Consider the following 20,554-nt stretch of genomic DNA (forward strand, 5'->3'; position numbering starts at 1 on the left):
TTTGTCTAACTGTGATGTATAATAAGTATTGTAGGACCTCCATTATCCGAACATCTGTTTCAGTTCAACATTAAAAGCTTCCAGTTAAGTGAATTTGTTCAAATAAATGAAGCCCATTTGTTTATATAGAGTTATGTTCAACTACTCTAATAAAACATACACATGCTCTAATAGAATGTTCATGTAATGGAAAATACTCTAATAGGTTACATATCCCCAGTGCAGTGGTCCCTTTAATGTTCGGCCATCGATACCCAAATGTTTTGTTATTCAAACAGAAGTGACTGTTCTATTAGAGTATTTTGTTTCAGAGTGTACAATGTATGTTCTATTAGAGTATTTGAATGGAATTCTGTGTATAAATCAATCGGTTTTAACTTCCCATTATTTAATGAATTTAAATAATAGAAGGACCACTGTACAGATAACAAGGGGAAAGCCATGTGCACAGTGTACATACACAAAATACATGGTAATATTATAAAGTTGATGTCACCTGTACCAATACAAAGACACTGAAAACTCAGTACAACTTCGTAACAATGTTAAAGTATGTTATCAAAATTATAGGGAAACAGATGGATCAACCAACACAGAGAAAAATTATCATAAAAAGATTGGGAGTTATCCATCACTTAATTTTATCATATGTGCGCACAACAGTCGCACATTGTAAGCTAATAATGGATATTATAGCAATTTATTAAACAGTGGATCCTCAATAATCTGAACAGCACTGTTCTCAAGTTGATAAAGTAGTAAAATTGTTCAGATTATAAACTATATGTGACCGAATTTGACAAAACAAGGCTTCCACACACATCCAATTTTCTGACTTTGACCAGCTGTAATTTGACTACTCAGCAAGCTATTGGCTTCAACTTTTCACATAGTCCTTCCATAGCATAGTACAATACCAGGTCAAACTTTGAGACTAATGGCTTACTGCTACATCACGTTATGGTACTTCAAAGTCATAAAAGTGGATGTGTGTGGAAGCCTTGTTTTGTAAAATTCGGTCACATATACAGAACCCTATTCAAATACTGTAATAGAACAAACACTTGTTCTCAAAATACCCTAATAGAACAGTCATTTCTACTGTTGGGATTAGATTACAGGAGTTTGGGTTAGCGAGGATCTATACTGTCCACATACATTATAAGCTATATGCCAATAGTTTATATGATAGAATCTTAGTATGCACACTACCAACATGGCTACCCACTCCCAAAATGACTAGCTCAATACATTTACATTAGCACTGCTATTGTAGCCAACAGTACTCCAATATAATTGTAAAGTGATAGGTTTATTTGCTATGGTAGCTATAAGCCATGTTCATACACAAATTAATTTCATTCTACGAAGTGTACAGAAAAGTGTATCTACAATAGATTGGTCTTAACCAGTAGTCACACATTCAAACTGCTGCAAGGTATGGTGAAAGTGATCTTTAAATAAGATGCTCAAACCTATACTATCATTCTCTGACATGTGTGCCTATATGCACCAAATGGACAGTACTGATATGTCTAGGAAAGCTGTATACATGAAACACGAACAAGTATTATTTATAAGAAAAACTGCTTCTATCAGTGATTTTACGCACAAACTAACAAGTTCACTCTAATTATAAGACGCTGCTTGTATTCATTTATCAATTAGAGTATTACAGTCTGCATGAATCTTATGTTTGATACTGTCTGTGAGCTTACATGGAGCCAAGCCCATGGCCACTAGCAAGAGTTCATAATATGTGACCAGATTTGACAAAATCAGGCTTCCACACACATCCAATTCTTTGCCTTTAACCTACTGTAACTTGATCACCCAACATGCTATTGCCCTGGAATTTTCACACGTTCTTTTCATACAATTATGAAATAGCAGGTCCAAATATGAAACTGATTGTATACATCTACATTGAGTTATGTTCCTTCAAAGTCATTAAATTGGATGTGTGTATAAGCCTGGTTTTGTCAAATCCGGTCACATATATAAAGAGAGGAGAGTATCCTACTTCAGTATATAGCCTGTGCATATGCATATCTCGAAGCGATGATGCAATACCTATAGTCACTTTTAATGTGTTAGTTGGTCAGGTATCTACTCAGCATTAAGTTTCAATAACCCTTGTAGTTTGCAATAAGCAGTCCACTGATGACATTGTCAACACTGTATGTGTAACTTGATATGACATCCTAAAGAAATCAAAGGTTTACTGTATTACTTCGAGATACACACCCTGTACATGATAACGATAAGTGGGTGTGGCTCACAAAAAATAGATTGTATATAGCAGGACTAAGTTAAAACACTTCAAAGTGAACTAATTGATCCATCGCACACATGATCCAATCCAGATATTTGATTGCGCATCGGATGATCTAACCCTATGAAAGGGATCAGTGGACAGCTCACTGTGACTGAACACTAAATCTACAAGGCAGACATTTCAGCACAACAAACATTCAGGATACAAATTCATCCTTCTGTCAGCCTACAACATCTGCAACAGTGTAGAGCCAATTTACCAGTAAATTTAATAAAAATTAAATAGTGTGTATTTTGCCAAATTGACAACTGCAAATTGCCTAAATATTATTCTGTTGTTACACAGCATTTACACATGCTTTGAGGTTATGCTATGACATTATCACTTGTCAGCAGAAGTCTACCAAGTAAGTGGGCAAAAGACAATACCAGTTAATCAGTTTTTCCATACCGGTTCACAACACTATTACACAGAAAACAAACGTCAACTCTGTGCTCGGTGTACACAATTAATAATATTATATGGTCAACTTATATAAAGCTAACGTCCCCAATACCATGTATGACACTGAATAGGACCATTATCAACCCCATCTGCTTTATTCTCAGTAAAACCTAGTAACAATACTACAGTATGGTATAAAAATTATAGCATTACAGATGGACCGGCCAACACAACACAGAGTAACATTATTAAAGAAAGATTGAATGATATCCACTACTTAATTTTACTGAATGTACATACAATAATCACATATGTGACCATCTCAGTGAAAACCTGTCTAGTTCGCACAACCTCCAAATATTTTTTTATTTCTCAGCATTATCTGCATAGTCCAAGAAATGGTTCACCAAAGTTTCAGCCTTCTGTGGTGAGTAGTTTTGGAATTACAGTGCTAGAAAGTAGGAAGAACAAGGAAATCAATTTGTACGGTGACTAAACTAAAAATAAACTACAGGTGCTTGCATTCGCAGTCATACCCTGTAACTTCCATTTGGATTAGTCTACAAAGTTGAAATTTGGCTTACAATGTTCACCATGGATTGGCAAACCAACTAAGGTATAGTTTTTGCCTTGCATTCACCTGTGCATAAGGGTATGAAGGTGGTTTTGTTAAAAAAAAACAGCAATAACTTTGTTTATGTCTACTGCTCTGTAAACAAACTCACGTGACACACAAACCATTGGAAGATTCTAAAACAAAGATGGTGCATAGTTTAATTGATTTGAATCTTCCTTCTTTGAGTACTGGCCCGATAAAAACTTGCATATTTTTTTTTGGTAGCATGTGTAATTTTACGGATTATTTTAAAATTTCTATTTTCTAAATACTCATGCTTGTGCGAACTAGACAGGTATTCGCTGAGACGGTCACATATCGTAAGTCATCATACATACGTACTGTACACAGTCATACATTACAAGCTATATGTAACAACAGACATTTAACTAGAACATAATTATATTAGTATCCTATAGCATACTGTATGTATGCGATATATAGACTATTGTTATGCAAGTAGTTAGCAACAAGTTTATAGTTGTTTGCGAGTGAATCTTTGGGTTTGTTTTGGGACGTGAACAGGCAGCACTGCTATAAGACAGAATCTTAGTACAAACTCCACTAACACTGTTACCATCCACAAATTGAATAGCTCATTACATCTACATTTGCACTGCTATTGTAGTCATTATTACTCAATGTTAACAATATTGGTTTGAATGCTATAGTAGCTATAAGCCATGTTATCTACAATAGATTTGTCTTGACCAGCAGTCGCACATCTAGTGCTGCAAGCATATGGTAAAAGCAAATGTTCAAAGTATATTATTTATCTTATGACACATGTGTCTGCATCATTAGTGTACAACATGCACAGTACTGATATGTCTACAGAAGCTGCATACACATGAAACACAAACAAGTCTTATAAGAACGACTGCTCTATATGAAAAACTATTTCTTGGTGCCCCTTACTCGATCCTGAGCACAGTAAACAGAGTCTTTTATCATAGAAATTATGTTTTGCTACCTTTTCAATAGCTAAACAATGCTTGTACAGTAGCTACAAATAGTAAGTCACCACTTATGGACTAGTCACTAAATAACAGACCACACAGCGTAGTATCAGTGATTTGACAGTAGTACACACTTGTAAATTTGGTCCAATAATAAGACTTTTCCCCTACTGACTATTGGCTAAAATCTCGTAAGTGTATTCTAATGCTTTTGCGCATTTTAATACTCAAATGGAATACCCTAAAAACTACTTGCAGTAAAGTAATAGTTGGAGTACATTACATAGAACTAACTTCCAAGTAAGAAAACATCGTTGCTTCCACCAATAATAGTGCTTTCCCTCATAGGAGACAAGGAGTCAAGCGCCTGGTTTAACGCGCAGGCGGCGCAGCGCATTTGAATTGGTTGCTATGAGCTACAAACCGGCCTTACTAGTTTCTGGGCACGCAAATAGGTTTTACGAGTGGTAACTAACGAGTTACTGGTTGTCAGGCACTGAAAAAGGATGGCGTTATATGGAAAACTGTATTCAATAACGAAGGCACGGAAGAAAAAATCCCTTTTTATTTTTCCTGTTTTACTGCCGTCTAACACAATCCCGGTGAGCATTTGTGTGTGTGCTAAGTAGTTTCGTTGTACATTAATTAATTAATTAATTATTTATGACGTCACTTATTATTATTATTATTACTTGGTTATTGGTTATGTAATTATTTGTTTACTGTACAGAAACCTCCATATGGAGTATATAGTACAACAGATTAAATTAAGAATAAATTGTAGTGATTGTACTTAGCTGAACTATCTCTTTCCATATTGCATGAACTCCCCACAAGGTAACTTCTTCTAGCTGATCTCTCTACAGGGTGACTTGTGTGTAGCTGATCTCTGTACAGGTTTCTTATTTCTAGCTGATCTCTTGAATTCTCTTCAGGGTGACTGCTCTATTAGGATGACTGCTCTATTAGAGTATCCCGATCTCGCACTTGCTGCACCAAGTTGGATTTCGTGTTATAACTCCGTGGCTTTAAGTCTGATTCTTCTGCGCCTTTCTAAGATGATTACTCCATCTGTACAACGATTTTCAAAGCATTACCCCAAGCGGTTTATCTGGTAGGCATGGCAAGCAGTCGTTTTTTTTATTAGCTAATCTCGATTGCGTAATTGTTACACACTGTTGGTTTTTTCGTTGTATCTTCCTGGTTTTTAGCTCGATTTCTTTCAAACCACAAAAGGTTTGAGGTTCAATAGTTAACCTATACACCCACCGATTTTCAGCTTCTTCCCATACGCGGTTTACCCTGTAGGCGTGACAACATATTGGTGTTATTTTTCGTGAATAATTGCTCATAACCCTTTGCCTGTTTATTGTATTCCAGCCAACGTTGGTACCGAGATGCGCCTTTATATCCCCCTTCTGTGTGCCAAATTTCAAGGCAATCGGATGTGGCGTTCGCGTTTTATAGCAGTTTTTGTAAGTGTGCGACAAGAAAAAGAAGAAGAAAAAAGTCGCATATCTTGTGAACACGTGAAGCGATTTCGCTCAAATTTGGAATGTGGAGTGCTGCAGTTGGAGGGCATCTCCACAGCAAAAATCGTCTTGTTTCATCAAGGAAGCACAGAGCTACGGAGGTGCGAAAATTGCGTTTTCTTTCTTCCTGTCAATATACTCACGGTGTTACGCGCCGGCTTCTTGGGCCGCATGACACACTACCGTGTGTCTTGATTATGCTTCTATTTGCATTGTTGAGCAAGTTACTTTGTAAAAGTAACTAGTTACATATTACATATTACTTGCTACTGAACTATTTAGTTACAGTTACATATTACCCATAAAATAAACTATAATAATATTACATATTATATTACTTTGTGTCCACAGCCTTAAGCTGTCACGTGTGAAACTACCACCTTATCATGTGACATAATTGCGTTGTTGGACAATATGCAAATTTTGGTTATAAGTAAGAAGCTGGTGAATAAGCTTCATTCAGTAGGCCTCGTTATTTCGTTGTGGCTAGGCGTTACTTAGAGGATAACTAACGAGATTAGTAACTTCGTTACTTGTAGTAATAGTATTACGTAACATTAGACTCGTTACAATAGCTATATTACTTAGGTAACGCGTTACATTTGTAAGTAAAGTAGCTTGCGTTATATTACCTGCTTTTATAGCGTATTTCGTTATATTACTTTGTTACCACAAAAGTAATAATAATATTACGTAACGTGTTACATAAGTAATGCGTTACTTTAAGTAACGCGTTACTCCCAAAACTGTCTATTTGCACATGTTTATGTTAGTAGCAGTCATATAGAGTCTCAGACACTGGCTACCGTCTTCTGATGAAAATGGAAATGTGATCACTGGTGCAGCCACCCAAGACATATAGGTCAAAATGCAGACCCTACTACTAATGCCAATGTACAGATAGTGAGAGTTAAACTTTAGTTTTTCATAATAATTCTTTTATAGATGCTGCATCAGAGGATACCAATGACATGGATTCTGAAGAACAACCTGATGGGACAGTTTTATTACATTACCAAAAAGAAAAGGTTTCATTTGTGCTGTTGGTGTAAGTTATGGCTGGCACAATGTTGAAACAGTCCTTGTCTGAGTTCACCAAACTGGATGTCTTACATAAAAACAACAAGTTCAAATGTCAATAGGGCTCAAATAGTAACTATTGAAGTTGATGTATAGGCAGGTAGCCCACTAGCTAATGATGTTAACTAATATGTATATACATGTACATTGGCAGATCCAGAGGGGGGCACAGGGGACATGTCCCCCATCCCCCCAAATAAATAAAAATTCTATACAAAAGATTAAGATACTCTAATAGAGCAGTCAAATACTCCTGGTCATGGTGCACCCCAACCCTAGATTCACCCCTGGTTAACTAGGAGCTATATATTTTTATGTTTACACCCATAGCTAAAAGGGGGATATGGTTGAGTGTCGTGTGAGCAAGCGAAGTCTAATCCACTATACCACTATTGTTCCTTCAGATTTAATATCAGATTTTATGATGTTACAAAATATGGTCGACATGTCTCTTTCCCTCTTGTCCTTAACATGGCTCCATATTGTACTAGTGATTGTATTCGGGTACTGCAAGTAGGGTGTACGTGTATACACACACACATACACACATAATATATGTGTGTATATACACTCAAGTTCTTTTGCAGACTTCTGACTCTTTGCTTTTTGTTTGCTTTAAGGAATTTCCCATCCATTATGCTCTTCAGTCTTCCCATTGTGCTTGCATTTGTAGGTTAGCAACATTTCTTAAAATTTTCTTGGAACATTTTTAATCAGTGAGCACTCTATTAGACTATTTCACTACAAAGGGACTGTTTTATTAGTGAGTATTGATCTATGGAGCTATGTACAATGCATTAAGAGTTCTATTGCAGTTTGCAATGACACCATATAATATTTCCATATTCTAATATGGGACAAACAAAAGATTTGTACAGTTGGAGTAACACGTTGGTGTTCAAATACTCAAAGGATTAGAGATGTTGATTAGATTTATAGAATACAAGACAAGATTTATTTTATATATTAGATTTATAGATATTGTACTATGTTATATTAGATTTATTAAATATCATTACTTAGCACCATGGGTATAGTCTCAATGTTTAGCTACTTTTAAACTTTATACATCAAAAGTTGGATAGTTTGATGTTAAAAATAGCTAACATTGCACAAAAGAAAGACTATAAACAATAACAGATACATAGAAGTTACAAATTCACTTACTTGGCTACATGCATAGCTGCATATTCCTTGATAGAATTCATCAATACATTTATTGACTAATATTAGACAAGATTTATTTTATATATATATTAGATTTATAGATATTGTACTTTTACATTCTGTTTCATTTATTACATAGAGAGACGAAGTAGTACTGACATGCAGTAAGCATCAGCAATCACACAATAACATTTTACAAACATGCATAGCAATTATATTTAATGTTCTTGTTACACAGACAATGGCTGATAAAGACAATGAGATATTGTATGGTCTCTATGGAGTGTATGGTGGTACATCATGGAGGAACACTACGTGGAGGTCACTATACTGCATTTGTGAGGCAACATTCCCAACATGGTCCATACCACACACCACAACCAGTCAATACCTCTCAGTATAATCATGATGCTGCTAATACTGGCAGGTGGTATGGTGACTCCTGGATGTATGTTTAGTGAAGTTTAGAGATGTCAAGCCTTGCTGTTACATGTAATGTAGCTCTTCATTAATTTTGAACTACTATACATTTTATAGTATATTATGCTCACTTACTACCAGTACTATGCAGTATAATGCACACTGTAATTTGTTGTAATTATTGCAGTAGTTATCCTGTGCAGTATAAAGCATCCATGAGTGCTTTGCACTTCTCAATAAGCATGTAGCTATACACAGGATACGTATAAATACACAGAGGTGTTATACACTATAGCCAGATGCATGGTTTTCAAATTATTGTGGTTCAAAGATTCTGTGGTCTGGGAATGCAGTTGCTGGCAGATTTGATAATGGTTTATAAGAATAGAGCCATAAGATGTGTATGTGTGTGTGCATGTGGCTGTGCGTTATCAGAAGTGTAGGCAGGGGTTTTCCTCAAGAAAATAATTTCCTTTGTAGACATATTATAGTAAACTAAAAATTTCCATTATTGTAAAAATATATTATGTAATTCAGTCATGGTCTAATCAAACTTATAATTCCTTGACTTGTTATAATGTTATTATACTAATAATATGTTGTGTATATAATATACAGATTAAACCTCCACTGGGTCTAGGCAACCCATACTTTTTCTTTCTATGATCAGTCATCAAACTTAAAATTCCTAATTTTTCCTTATAGCTGCCCATTTACTTTTTGCAACATTGTTATTATGACTACAGTGAACTCGCACATACCACATCAGAAGAAAGGATGGCAACAGAGTTATGTTTTTTCCTGAACACACCCCAACTAACAGTTATTGACTCGAAAGTGAAGAGGCCATTATGCTTCTTCAGCTATGTTCAGCCAATTACATGTGCACAGTGCTACAAATGAATAATAATATAGTAGGAGAAGTGCCTCTGCAATCAGTCCGGTCACCACAGATGATTCGTGCACCACAACTATTAGTTATAATTAGGTGCACTGCATTATTATTAGTTGCTGACGTGAAAAGTGGAAGAGTATTATGCATTGTTTTCAGCTGTATATCCAGCCTGTTTTACACCATTGTTTAACAAAGATTAAAACATTTTAAAACAAACAAAGTTTAAAATTTAAACCTTGGGATGTTAGCAAAAAGAAATGGGACACTAAAGAAGACAAAGAATATCCATGATGCGTGTATTGTACATACAAATGGTACCTGTTAGACTGAAGTGACACTGAACAGTGAAATAATCAAGCCTGTTGACTTAAGTTATGCTTGTCTGGCAGGCAGGCAGTAGAACTTGAAATTCTATTCATTGAATAAAAGATTTGTAATAAAGCAGTCTAACACAGCAGTCAAACTACTCTAATAGAACGAATCTAAGACTAACTTGAATTTTAGAGAAATTTTAGCTAGCTAAAATATTGCAGTTTTATTTTACTTGGAGAAATTGAATATGCAGCCATTTGGATCATTACATTATTTGACCATGCAGTACACTAGATTTAGCTAATTTAAAAGGAACCAAGCATAATTATGTTGAAAACAGTTTGTCACCCATGAAATTATGAATCTAGTAAAGTTTAAAGCATTTTAATGTTCAATATCTGTCAGCAGTGACCCCCAGACCTCCCTCCACACACACACACCTATAACTCACTACGAAATTTCAAAACCACCTTGGATTTGCCAACCCCATGGGGAGTCAGACTGAAAACTTAATTAAATGCAGGGAATATTCCAAACCAGGTTGGGCCATGCAATCCAGTCCAATGACCAAAATGCTAAGTTACATTGTTGTCTCAAAATTTGTACTCATCTAGCTATAGACTGTGAATGATTGCTGTTTTCTGTTTAGATGCTGTCTGGCTCTACAGTGTAGCTACGTGTGTCTTTCCACAATATGAGTATAATAAAGGTTTTCCATGCATAACCGAATTGTTGTATAAGCCAATAAGGTTCCTATGTTGCAGCTGTTCCCATTGATTGTGTATATTTATAGTTTTGCTGTTAGACTCAGTGGTGCATGGTTTACTGAGCCTACTATAGCTGTTAAATTTCAGAGAGGTTTCCGAAACCCTAACACCCCCCAACCCACTGCTCCCTGCTTCCTTACTATGCAATATAATTGTACTGTGTGACTGATGAAGTAGGCATTTCAGTATAGAGGAGACTGAGGAGTATGCTAGCTACATAATTATTGCAACAAAAAATCATGAAAGTTTGCATCGCTAAGTATCACAATTCGCGAAAGTTTATTCGTATGAAAAAATTATGCTGATTCTACGAAACAGTTTGGGAAGTACCGGTATTGAAACCATAGATTGTATATATATAATCTATGTTGAAACCAACCCGGCTGTCAGTCTTCACTTGAGCATTATATCATATTAACATGGCTGGCCAATCCGCCTCGTTTGTTGCGGTGATGGAATTGACAAATGTGGAAGAAACTAAGATAGAGATAGGACATGGCACCTTTGCGAAAGTTTTTGAAGCAAGGTACTTTGGATCAGTTTGTGCTGCGAAGAATTTGCGTTCGAATGTTTCGCTGAAGTTGGGAATAAAACCGGTGACAAAGAATAACTACTTGAATAAATGTCGCGAATGGGCAAATCTTCGACATCCCAAGATAGTCCAGTTCATTGGCTATTACAATTCACCGGCCTCTACAGTGCCGTCAGTACTATTGATGGAAAAGATGCACATGAATCTAACTACATTACTACATGATCATTCCAAGCTACCAGCTGCTACTAAATTGTCTATATTACTGGATGTGGCACAGGGCGTGAAATATTTGCACTGCTTAAAGAAGTTCCCAATTGTGCATGGTAACTTGACATCTGATAACATACTCCTGAACACCCAGTTGCAAGCAAAGATAAGTGATGTTGGTATATCTCATTTTTTTAGGACTGTGATGTCAAGTATGACAGATTTAACTGTTTTTTCACCACCGGAGTATTCGTTACCTCCCAATAGTCTGGAAACATCAGTGGATATATTTTCTTATGGCACAGTAATCGTACACATTGATACCCGTTCACTGCCTGAGCCATTACCTGTTCAGCAGCCACATACTACCAGGAAAGTCATGTATCAGCCTTGTATTGATAAAATGACATTAAATCTTAAACCCTTAGTCACTTCCTGTTTGAATCGCACTCCAAGAAACCGTCCTAAAATTGATATAGTTTTAAAGGAAATTGAACCAATGGCTAAAAGGTTTTCACATGTGTCCAAAACTATCCTTGCTTGGAAGGCAGAACATGAATCACTCTTTCAAGAAGTAAGATACAGTACATAATTGGGACTATGCCTTCAATAACTGGGTATACGGGCACGAACTAAACCCCTAGGTCAATCTCAGTACAGGAGTAGAATATATTTGTAATTTAAATTAGAAAGGTTATAAAAGGTTGGCCATAACATACGGGTATATAAAGTTATGAGTCACTAAAGTTTTAACAAGCAAACAAGTTCATGTGCCCACGTACCCAGTTTTACAAACTCAGTTACATTATTAAAAATGTTGTAATTATGGATAAAGAAACTGTGAGGCTAGTCCAAAAGTGTCTTCAATTAATGTGACCTACAGTAAAACTTCTGGTACATTTCTATGAAATTTTTAATAAAACTTTATTTTAGCATAAGAGACCATAAGTTGCATTCTACTGTATGTTGTGCAGTTTCCACTTCTATGTGTTAAGTGTCAGCAAAATATGTAACTTTACTAAGTCATCATGCAGAATAGGAAGTGTATAAACAGTAGAATGGACTACTTCCACGTGAGCAAAATTGTTAATGGTAAAAGCAGCTTTTACATTAGAAGTAATAGCAAAATGAAGTCTGTATTAACTTACACACAGGTAAACTTTGCTCTGAGGTGGTTTCTTTTTGGCGGTCTGAAATACGGGTGTGGTGACTTTCCTCAGATCTTGTGAATTACCTTCCCTTCGGGTTTTACAGGCATTTAACAATTGAGAAACAACAGTGTATGTCCCATGCAACTTAGCTTAGCAGGCCAAATTTACAATCTTACGCCTTTTAGTATAAGGCGCAGGCGCTTATATCAAGTATGGAGGGTTTCAAGGACCTGGCCTACGAGATTAGGTTGGGACATGCTAGATTAATCTCTATGATTCTGAATTAGATTTCTAGAGCACGTATACAACACTGTATGGTCTTTAGAGTGCTAGTCTAACCTTCTCACTTGCGCTTATATATGGATAAGTGCTATGACAAGATCGATTCCTGGGTCTGGAAGTGAATGCTGCTGTAAAAACAACATTAGGTATGATATGAAAAATAACTGTTACATAAATGTAAAAATGCTTTTTGAAAATGTCCGTGTCCATGTCCAACCGTATCCGCCTTTTCCAATTACCCACTTTTGCTGTATAAAACAAGACACTGCAACCCCTCCCCCCTCCCAATCTATTGTGTAACTCACTTAAGATAAGGGAGATTGAGATAATCTAATAAACCAGTCACAGCCACACATATATAACAAAACTATGCTTTAGCAAAAAAGGTATCAAACTAGCATTATAAATTAAAACATGGTGAAACAATATATGAACAAGTGTACAAAAAAAATTGAAATTTTTAACTAGAGTAGGGACCATTGCACATCAATAAAAAGTACTGAAACAAGCTGGAGTAGTGTATTCATGATATTAAATCACAGTAAAACAATAAGAAGTGTTATATCCCTACTGTAAATTTCCATTATGGTATCTTGAGCACAGTAGGGATATAACACTTCTTATTGTTTTACTGTGATTTAATATCATCAAGAGTATATAATAGAAACAAAGAGTATCAAATGGGTGTATTACCCTGTGATTAATGATTGTGTGAAGTAACACGGATATTTCACTATTTGTTCGGTTATATTGCCATTAAGGGTTGTTGTATTTAGCCCAATTTGACCACTAAACCAAGTGAAAATATGATAGCATTAAAGGGAAATGGCTAATGTTAAAGTTCTGGCACTGCCAAGTGGATCCCTGAAGGTATGGTAACACACTTGTTTGTGCAACCGTTGTTTCAGCTAGCTGGGGTTATCTTGGGTCCTTACTACACTTTCCTTGTACAATAACTGTTGAATACTTGGTTGAATAACATGGAAAACTGGCAAACAAGACCAATTGCCACGTACGCATTTCAAATTATCATTTCGTGTAAACGATCAATTACTGAAATATCCGTGTTATTTTACGAAATCATTAATCACAGGCTAATACACTGTTCGACCCCCTTGGTTTCATATATTCTTGATATCATGCACTATTCCGGCTACTTGTTTCAGTACTTTTATCGATGTGCTATGATCTAGTTGAAAATTCCAATTTTTTTGTGCACTTTTCTGTTAACTTTTTTGTGAAATAAAATATTATGACTGGTGAACCCATGTGCACATACTGCATCAAAAGAAAGATGTCGCGCCGCGTGCCCCAGCTATCAATTATTGTCTGAAAAGTGAAGTATCCATTATGCTTCATTGTCAGCTACAGGTATATATATTCAACCTGTTACACAGTATTATGAATCAAGAGCTGTTCAAAAAGCACATAATAGTCATCTGCAACCAAAGTAGCCACTATGAAAGTACAGACAATTTCTGTTACAAAGGGAAGCCATCACATGCTACCGCCAAATTGACACCTTTTGAATGAGACACAAAGGAGAACACTGGTAAGTCCGTGAAGAATGCATTGTATGTACTGCAATATGCCAAAAGGCACATGTCCGACTGAAGCAATATCGAACAGTGAAAAAATCAAGCCCGCATAGCCTTAGCTGTTATTGAGTTATGCTTGTCTGAAGGCATCAGTCAGTCAGTCAGTCAGTCAGTCACTAGAAAGTTTCGTTTAATAATTTAAAAAAAATTCATAGCGAATTATTGAAAGCATTGTTTGGGCTTAGTTTTACTTAACCAATGCTGCTTCATCGTCGTCACGGAAAAGTGAGGCTGGTTTTTGGGTGATGTTTTTTCATGGGCCATGCCCAAACCTTTGTGGTCCCTACTATGCAGTACTATCATACTATATTATGATATGATGATGGTAGCTATTACAGCATAGCTATGTGGGAAAATCCCTACTTTGGCTTGGAACATATGGTAGTAATAAGCCATGTAGGGGATTTTTCACATTGCTATGCTGTAGTAGGTACATGTCATTTTTGAATTTAATTGCACTAGTTTCTATTATGTTATGCAGTGAAATTTATAACCGGGCCTACACAGATTCATTTTTTTTTCCCAAAAAATGAATGTACTCACACTTTATTTGTATTATGCAGAAAAGGAAGTTAGAAGAGGAGATTAAAAGCATGGAAAAACAACTAAGCGAAGCCAACTCAACAAGAGAAGTTGCTCTAAAAGAACAAACGGAGCAGTATGACCAATTGAAAGAAGAACATGGTCAACTGAAAGAGGAACTTGGTCGCGTAGATGGAGACTGTGTTCAAGAGCTTTGTCAACTGAAAGAAGAGCACAGTCAACTGAAGAAGGAATTTAAACAAATAAATGGAGAACGTGACCAGCTGAAGGAAAAACTTGGTCAAATGCAAGAAAAGCATGATAAATGTTTGGAGGGACTTGATCAAACAAATGAAGAACATTCTACTATCAAAGAAATACCAGGAAAAAACAAGGCCATGGCAAAATTGGAATTGGTATCTCCCACTAACCCCTCCAACTTGTGCTCTGAAGTAGATGGAGAAAAGGAAAGAGTATGTGTAATAAAAAAGCATATTAATGGCCTAAATTTAGTTCATGCATAAATTCTGTAGTGCTACGTATGTACATTATATGGCTATGATTTGTACAAGCACAACCAACTTCTACTCAAAGGTGTGCCAAATTCAAGGCAATTGGATAATGTGTTTGCATTTTATGGCAGCAGTTTTAAGTGTGCAAAAAGACAAAAACAAGAAAGTACAAACTAAGCCAAGTTTTTTGAAGGCTTGTATCTTTCTCAGGGATGTGGAGATGCCTTGAGTAATTTTGCTTTAATTTGGTATATGGGCAACTGAAATTAGGCATTTTCATACCAAAAATCATCTCATTTTGGAAGCACATAGTTAAGTATGCGTGAAATTAATTTTCTTCCTGTCAATGACACACTTATTGAAAAAACGTATTGAAATATACTAGGTACTCATGCTACATAAAAATTATGTAAGTTTTAATCGCTTCAGTCCACACTGAAAAAAGCTTAGATCAACAAAATCCATGCACAGTCAGATCGCCTGTTCATAGAGAGTAAAAAAGAATTGTTTGATGGTCGTATGGCTAAATTGAGTTATTCGCACTTATTTATAATGTAGTAGAACTAAGGTTTACTGTTGTCATACTTTATTGGTATGGCCTCTTTCTTTGTCTACACATAGGAGTACTGGGAGCACACTATACCTTGGTGGATTTGCCAGTTCATGGTAAACAGATTAAGCCAAGTCCTGTCTTCATAGCTTGTTTCATATGTGCGTTATAATGGTTTAAATAACTGCCTGTAATTTATCTGCTGTATAATTGCTGTACAAATTGAACCTATTGCTGTTCCAACTGTCTATCACTATAACTCCGAGAATATTCATCATACAAAGCTGAAAGTTTGGCTGTCCACACTTTTTTCACTACACAGTATCACTCATGAGCAACATTGCGTGTGGTTGCATGAGACTCACATGTGTGACCTGCGAGACTTGAGGGAATCCCTTTGGATTTTCCCTGGTTGTTCAATTGCATATTGAAACCAGCAAGTCGCACGCTACGAAGTGTACGCATATAACTAGTTTGCCAGTTGTATAAAAACAATAATAAGGTCCATTCGATTGAGCTCCTGTTCCAAGGTTTGTGTCATTCCATGCCAAGGCATAACCTGCAGGGAAATGAAGGAATCCACAATAAATTACATCAACAACTTTACAGATTGCTATAATGTTCAATCAGTCACGAATCATGCAGATTCTCGAAGATACTGATGACACTTGCACATGTATATAGCCAAAAGTACAATATATAAATACACCTAAATCAAATATAATTGCAATGCCACATACCTCTTACTCTGATCAAAAATCATGCATGCAGTTACAACTGTAATAGGTGTTCAGAGTTTGTTCAAAATCTAGTTTAATGTTCTCCATCTGATACCTCCCCCTCCTTTGTAATTTCTTGCAACACTGGGTGTACTGCTTTGAAGTGAGAGGCATTCTAAGTCATGTATTTACCATTTCTCTGAGCTGTGATCATCGCCCCTTTCTTGTGTATAACACAAAATGGTAAAGTATCATAGGGTGTGGAAAGCTTGACAGTTTTGTTTTCTTTGGCATGCAAGGACCAAGTCGTCTATTTTGATTTGAGATGGTTTTGCTCCTCTTTTAGCATCAGCATAGCTTTCCATTGTACCCTTGGCCTTTTTATCATTGTATTGTACTTCACAAGCTGTGTTCATCGGAATTTGTGGAAGCTTCTTCTTTATCTTTTGATTGAACAATAATTCAGCAGGAGAACACTTAGTGGTGCAATAAGGTGTTGCTTGATAATTGAGCAGAAATTTGTGTAAGTGTTTCTTCAATACTTTTCCTTCTGTCTGTGCTGCATGAATAGCTTTTGCCATCAGTTTCATAAATTTCTCAGCTTCTGAATTTCCACAGTGGAATTATCTTATGGTGTTGTATTCTATTCTCTTCCATGTACTGTTTGATTTCATTGCTTGTGATTGGTGGTCCATTGTCACTCTTCACTATTGATAGTATCTCATGTGATGCAACATTTTTGTCCATTTTTGGGATTATGGTAGCAGCTGACGTTGAGTAGACTATCTCTACTTCAGGAAAGCAAGAACATGCATCAATAACTACAAAAAGATACTCACGAGTAGGAAACGGGCCACAGAAATCCATGTGAACAGTATGTCATGGTTCTGGGGGGCAACAAAGACATGTGTAATCGACTATTACCACTGTTTGCTTGGCAGGCCAATCTTATGTTTAACATACTCATCATTCTTAGGAAACCAGACCTTTTCACAAAGTAATTGTCTTGCTTTCACTAGTCCTTGATGACCTTCATGAGCAATCGCTCTCTCACAGAGAGCTGTAGGTACAACAATAAGACTTCCATGAAGAATTACATTTTCTTGTGTGGTGACATTCAAATCCTCTTTAACGCACTGAAATGCTTGCAATTCTGCAATGTCAGCATCTTGAAACTTTGGAGGTAAATGATTGAGATCTGTCCACAACTTATTTGAATCAAGTGAATCAAACATTGTAATGTTGTGTCCACCACTGTTGCTTGTTGTATGTCAGTGAGTGTCATGGCCTTCAGGATTGCACGAGATACAAGGAAATTTACATACTCATCTGTCATGGTGATTGGTTATCTTCATTGACGAAACAAGGGTGCCGGGACGAATAATCTGAAGGGTTACCATTTCCTGGCGTGTGAACTACTTCAAAATCATAACCCTGAAGCCTTAAATTCCAGCTCTATACAAGCTGGAGGTGTTGACTTTGGATTGCTGAAAATGAGTTTGATGGGTTTACAGTCGGTAAAGTGACTCCCGTATAGGTACACATGAAGCTTTTCAATTGCCCAGACTATTGCCCTTTCTTTTTAAGAGTATCGCCATTCCACTACTGAAAGGGCGCTACTTGTGTATGCAACAACCTGAAATATGCCATCACATCTGCTGAAGTAAGCAATTGCTTGATCATGGTAAAAGATTGTTGATGTTTGTCATCCCATATAATAGGTTCATCTTTCTTTGCCATTTGATGTAGAGGCTCTGAAACATCACTAAACTTGGGGATGAATTTGGCACAATATGTCGCCATGCCAAGAAAACTTCTAACTGCACCTGTGGTTGTTGGTAGAGGGCATTGTTAATTGCCTCTACTTTGTTAGGGTCTGGAGAGATACCCTTGTTTGAAAATACAAATCCAAAGAAGGTTTGTTTGTTAAATTCACATTTATTTTTGTTGAATGTCACGTTGACTACTGTAAACCTGCGAAACACTGCATGAAGGGATGCATCATGATCTGCTTGAGTTTTACCAAAAACAATGACATCATCACTGATGTTCAGCACACCCGGAATGTGACGAATCTGTTCATTGATTGTTTTCTGGAAAATTTCACTTGCAGAGTTGGTGCTGAAATTTAATCTTGACATATCGCCAAAGACCTTTGTGTGTGGCAAACATTGTGATGTAACCGCAGTCCGAAGCAAGTGTAAGTTGATGGTAACTTGCCTGAAGATCTGATTTTGAGAAAACTGTTGCACCATTCAAAGTGTGAATCAAATCTTCAATTGTTGGAACTGGATGATGTTCACATTTGATCGCCTTGTTGGCCATACGCATGTCCACACACAGACAACTTGGATGAATATGTTATTTCTGTTAGCCTGTGCTGTTGCACTACAGCACTCATACAGCCCATTGAAAAATCTGATTACACCATATTCAGAAACTAATTTCACTCAAATACAAACTTCAAATTTCCTACCTATATACATAGAACAGACGACACAATATGTTTTAAAATAAACCTTTTTAGCTGCCCAACAGCTGGTGCAGACAAACAAAGAAATATACATAGAAGCACATACACACATTTTCAGCAAATATTTATCAAAAATCAGGTGCTTTCCCCACAACTACTGGCTGTAGGTACAAGCCTGGGTTATTGACTGATAAAAAAACTTGTGTATGTATACAGTACATATGTATAAGCTTATGCACATGAAGTTTCTTACCTATATTTTAATTCATTACGTCCAGAATAATGATTATGTGTGAAAGTCAGTGTTATGCTCAAGTTTTAAAGCATAAGAATATTTGGTTCTTTGCAGATTCAATTTAAAACATCAAGATATGTAATAAAGCAGTCAAAAAGTTCTAATAGAGCAATCATTAGTATCAAACTGCTACTATGATACTATGAAATGAATTTATTCTATAACATCAAACATTAACAGTACAGTATATTTCTACACAAACTCCAAACTCTATGACGATTTTTGGGCCTGCTTTTCAAGTCTAATATTGGGTACATGTATCAAAGAACTTTTATTGTTCGTAAAGGCTACGGTATGCTACCTGGAAATAACACACAAAGTATGTATCTAGGGTTTTCCTGTACAATGTTGTTTAGCCATGTTTATACAAATGGAGTGTGTTTTCATACCTTATCTTTCTATAGATGAGCAAATTAGAAAAATGTCTGGAGAGTAAAACCAATGAGCTAAAGTTAGTGAGCAATCAAATGGAGCAACAGATTAATGAATTAAAGGAGCAAGTAACATTGCTAACCAAAGAACTTGAACAAACTAAACAAGAGCGCTATCAATTTAAGCATCAAATGCAGCAACTGCAAGAGCAGATTGTCAAAGATGACACTCACCCTACTCAGCATGAAAATGATAACACACAACCGATTAAGCAAGGACAGGATAATTCAGACAATCGAGGTAGTATGACAGGGAATGATTCCAAGCAAGACTTTTCAGGAGATCAAGATGACCCAACAGAAAATAAACAAGGAAAAAATTATTCAGGAGACCAAAATAGTGCAACAGGAAATAAGCAAGAGCAAGGTAATACAGGGAGTGAAGCTGAAGAACCAATTAGCAATACATCAGCAACAGAAGGTAAGTCATCACAAGAAGGCAAAACAGCACCAGGAGTAGAATCCCTACCAAGCGGAAAACCACCACCAGGTGATCGGCTGCTACCAGAGGTCAGGCCACCACTTGAGGGACCAGACGTTAACCCAACACTTGAAGGGGAAAAGCTTCCACTAGCTGACAAGCCATTTGTGGGAGTTCAGGACTTTGTTCCTTCTGATGGACTTGCTTCTAAAGTTACTGTAAGTTGCCAATATATTTGATATTGGTTAATCTGACGTGTTACTGTATACTTGTTTATGCTATGTAAATAGGGCTAGTGTGGTTATTATGTGTAACTGTAGGGGTTTAGCAACCTTAGAAATAGATAAATTACTGGTGTGGGTGATATGTGACATCAAAGGTACATGTA

The 20,554-nt window shown here is 36.4% G+C and overlaps 1 protein-coding gene across 4 annotated transcripts in view; it reads left to right on the top strand.

Moving 5' to 3' along the window:
• The first annotated feature begins 10,833 nt into the window (after window positions 1–10,833).
• The window catches only part of LOC136257200 (serine/threonine-protein kinase DDB_G0283821-like), a 113,433-nt gene continuing 103,712 nt past the window's right edge, over window positions 10,834–20,554 (top strand). Inside the window, exons 1-3 of one of the 4 annotated variants that reach the window (XM_066050274.1) lie at window positions 10,834–11,786; window positions 14,807–15,238; window positions 19,719–20,384. In XM_066050274.1, the coding sequence (XP_065906346.1) occupies window positions 10,890–11,786; window positions 14,807–15,238; window positions 19,719–20,384 (1,995 nt within the window). In that variant the 5' untranslated portion in view covers window positions 10,834–10,889. The remainder of the gene's footprint in view (window positions 11,787–14,806; window positions 15,239–19,718; window positions 20,385–20,554) is intronic. The other 3 variants (XR_010701831.1, XM_066050273.1, XM_066050271.1) reach the window with 3 other exon arrangements.

This window comes from Dysidea avara, chromosome 6 (genome assembly GCF_963678975.1).
Source record: "Dysidea avara chromosome 6, odDysAvar1.4, whole genome shotgun sequence".
Lineage (NCBI taxonomy): Eukaryota > Metazoa > Porifera > Demospongiae > Dictyoceratida > Dysideidae > Dysidea > Dysidea avara.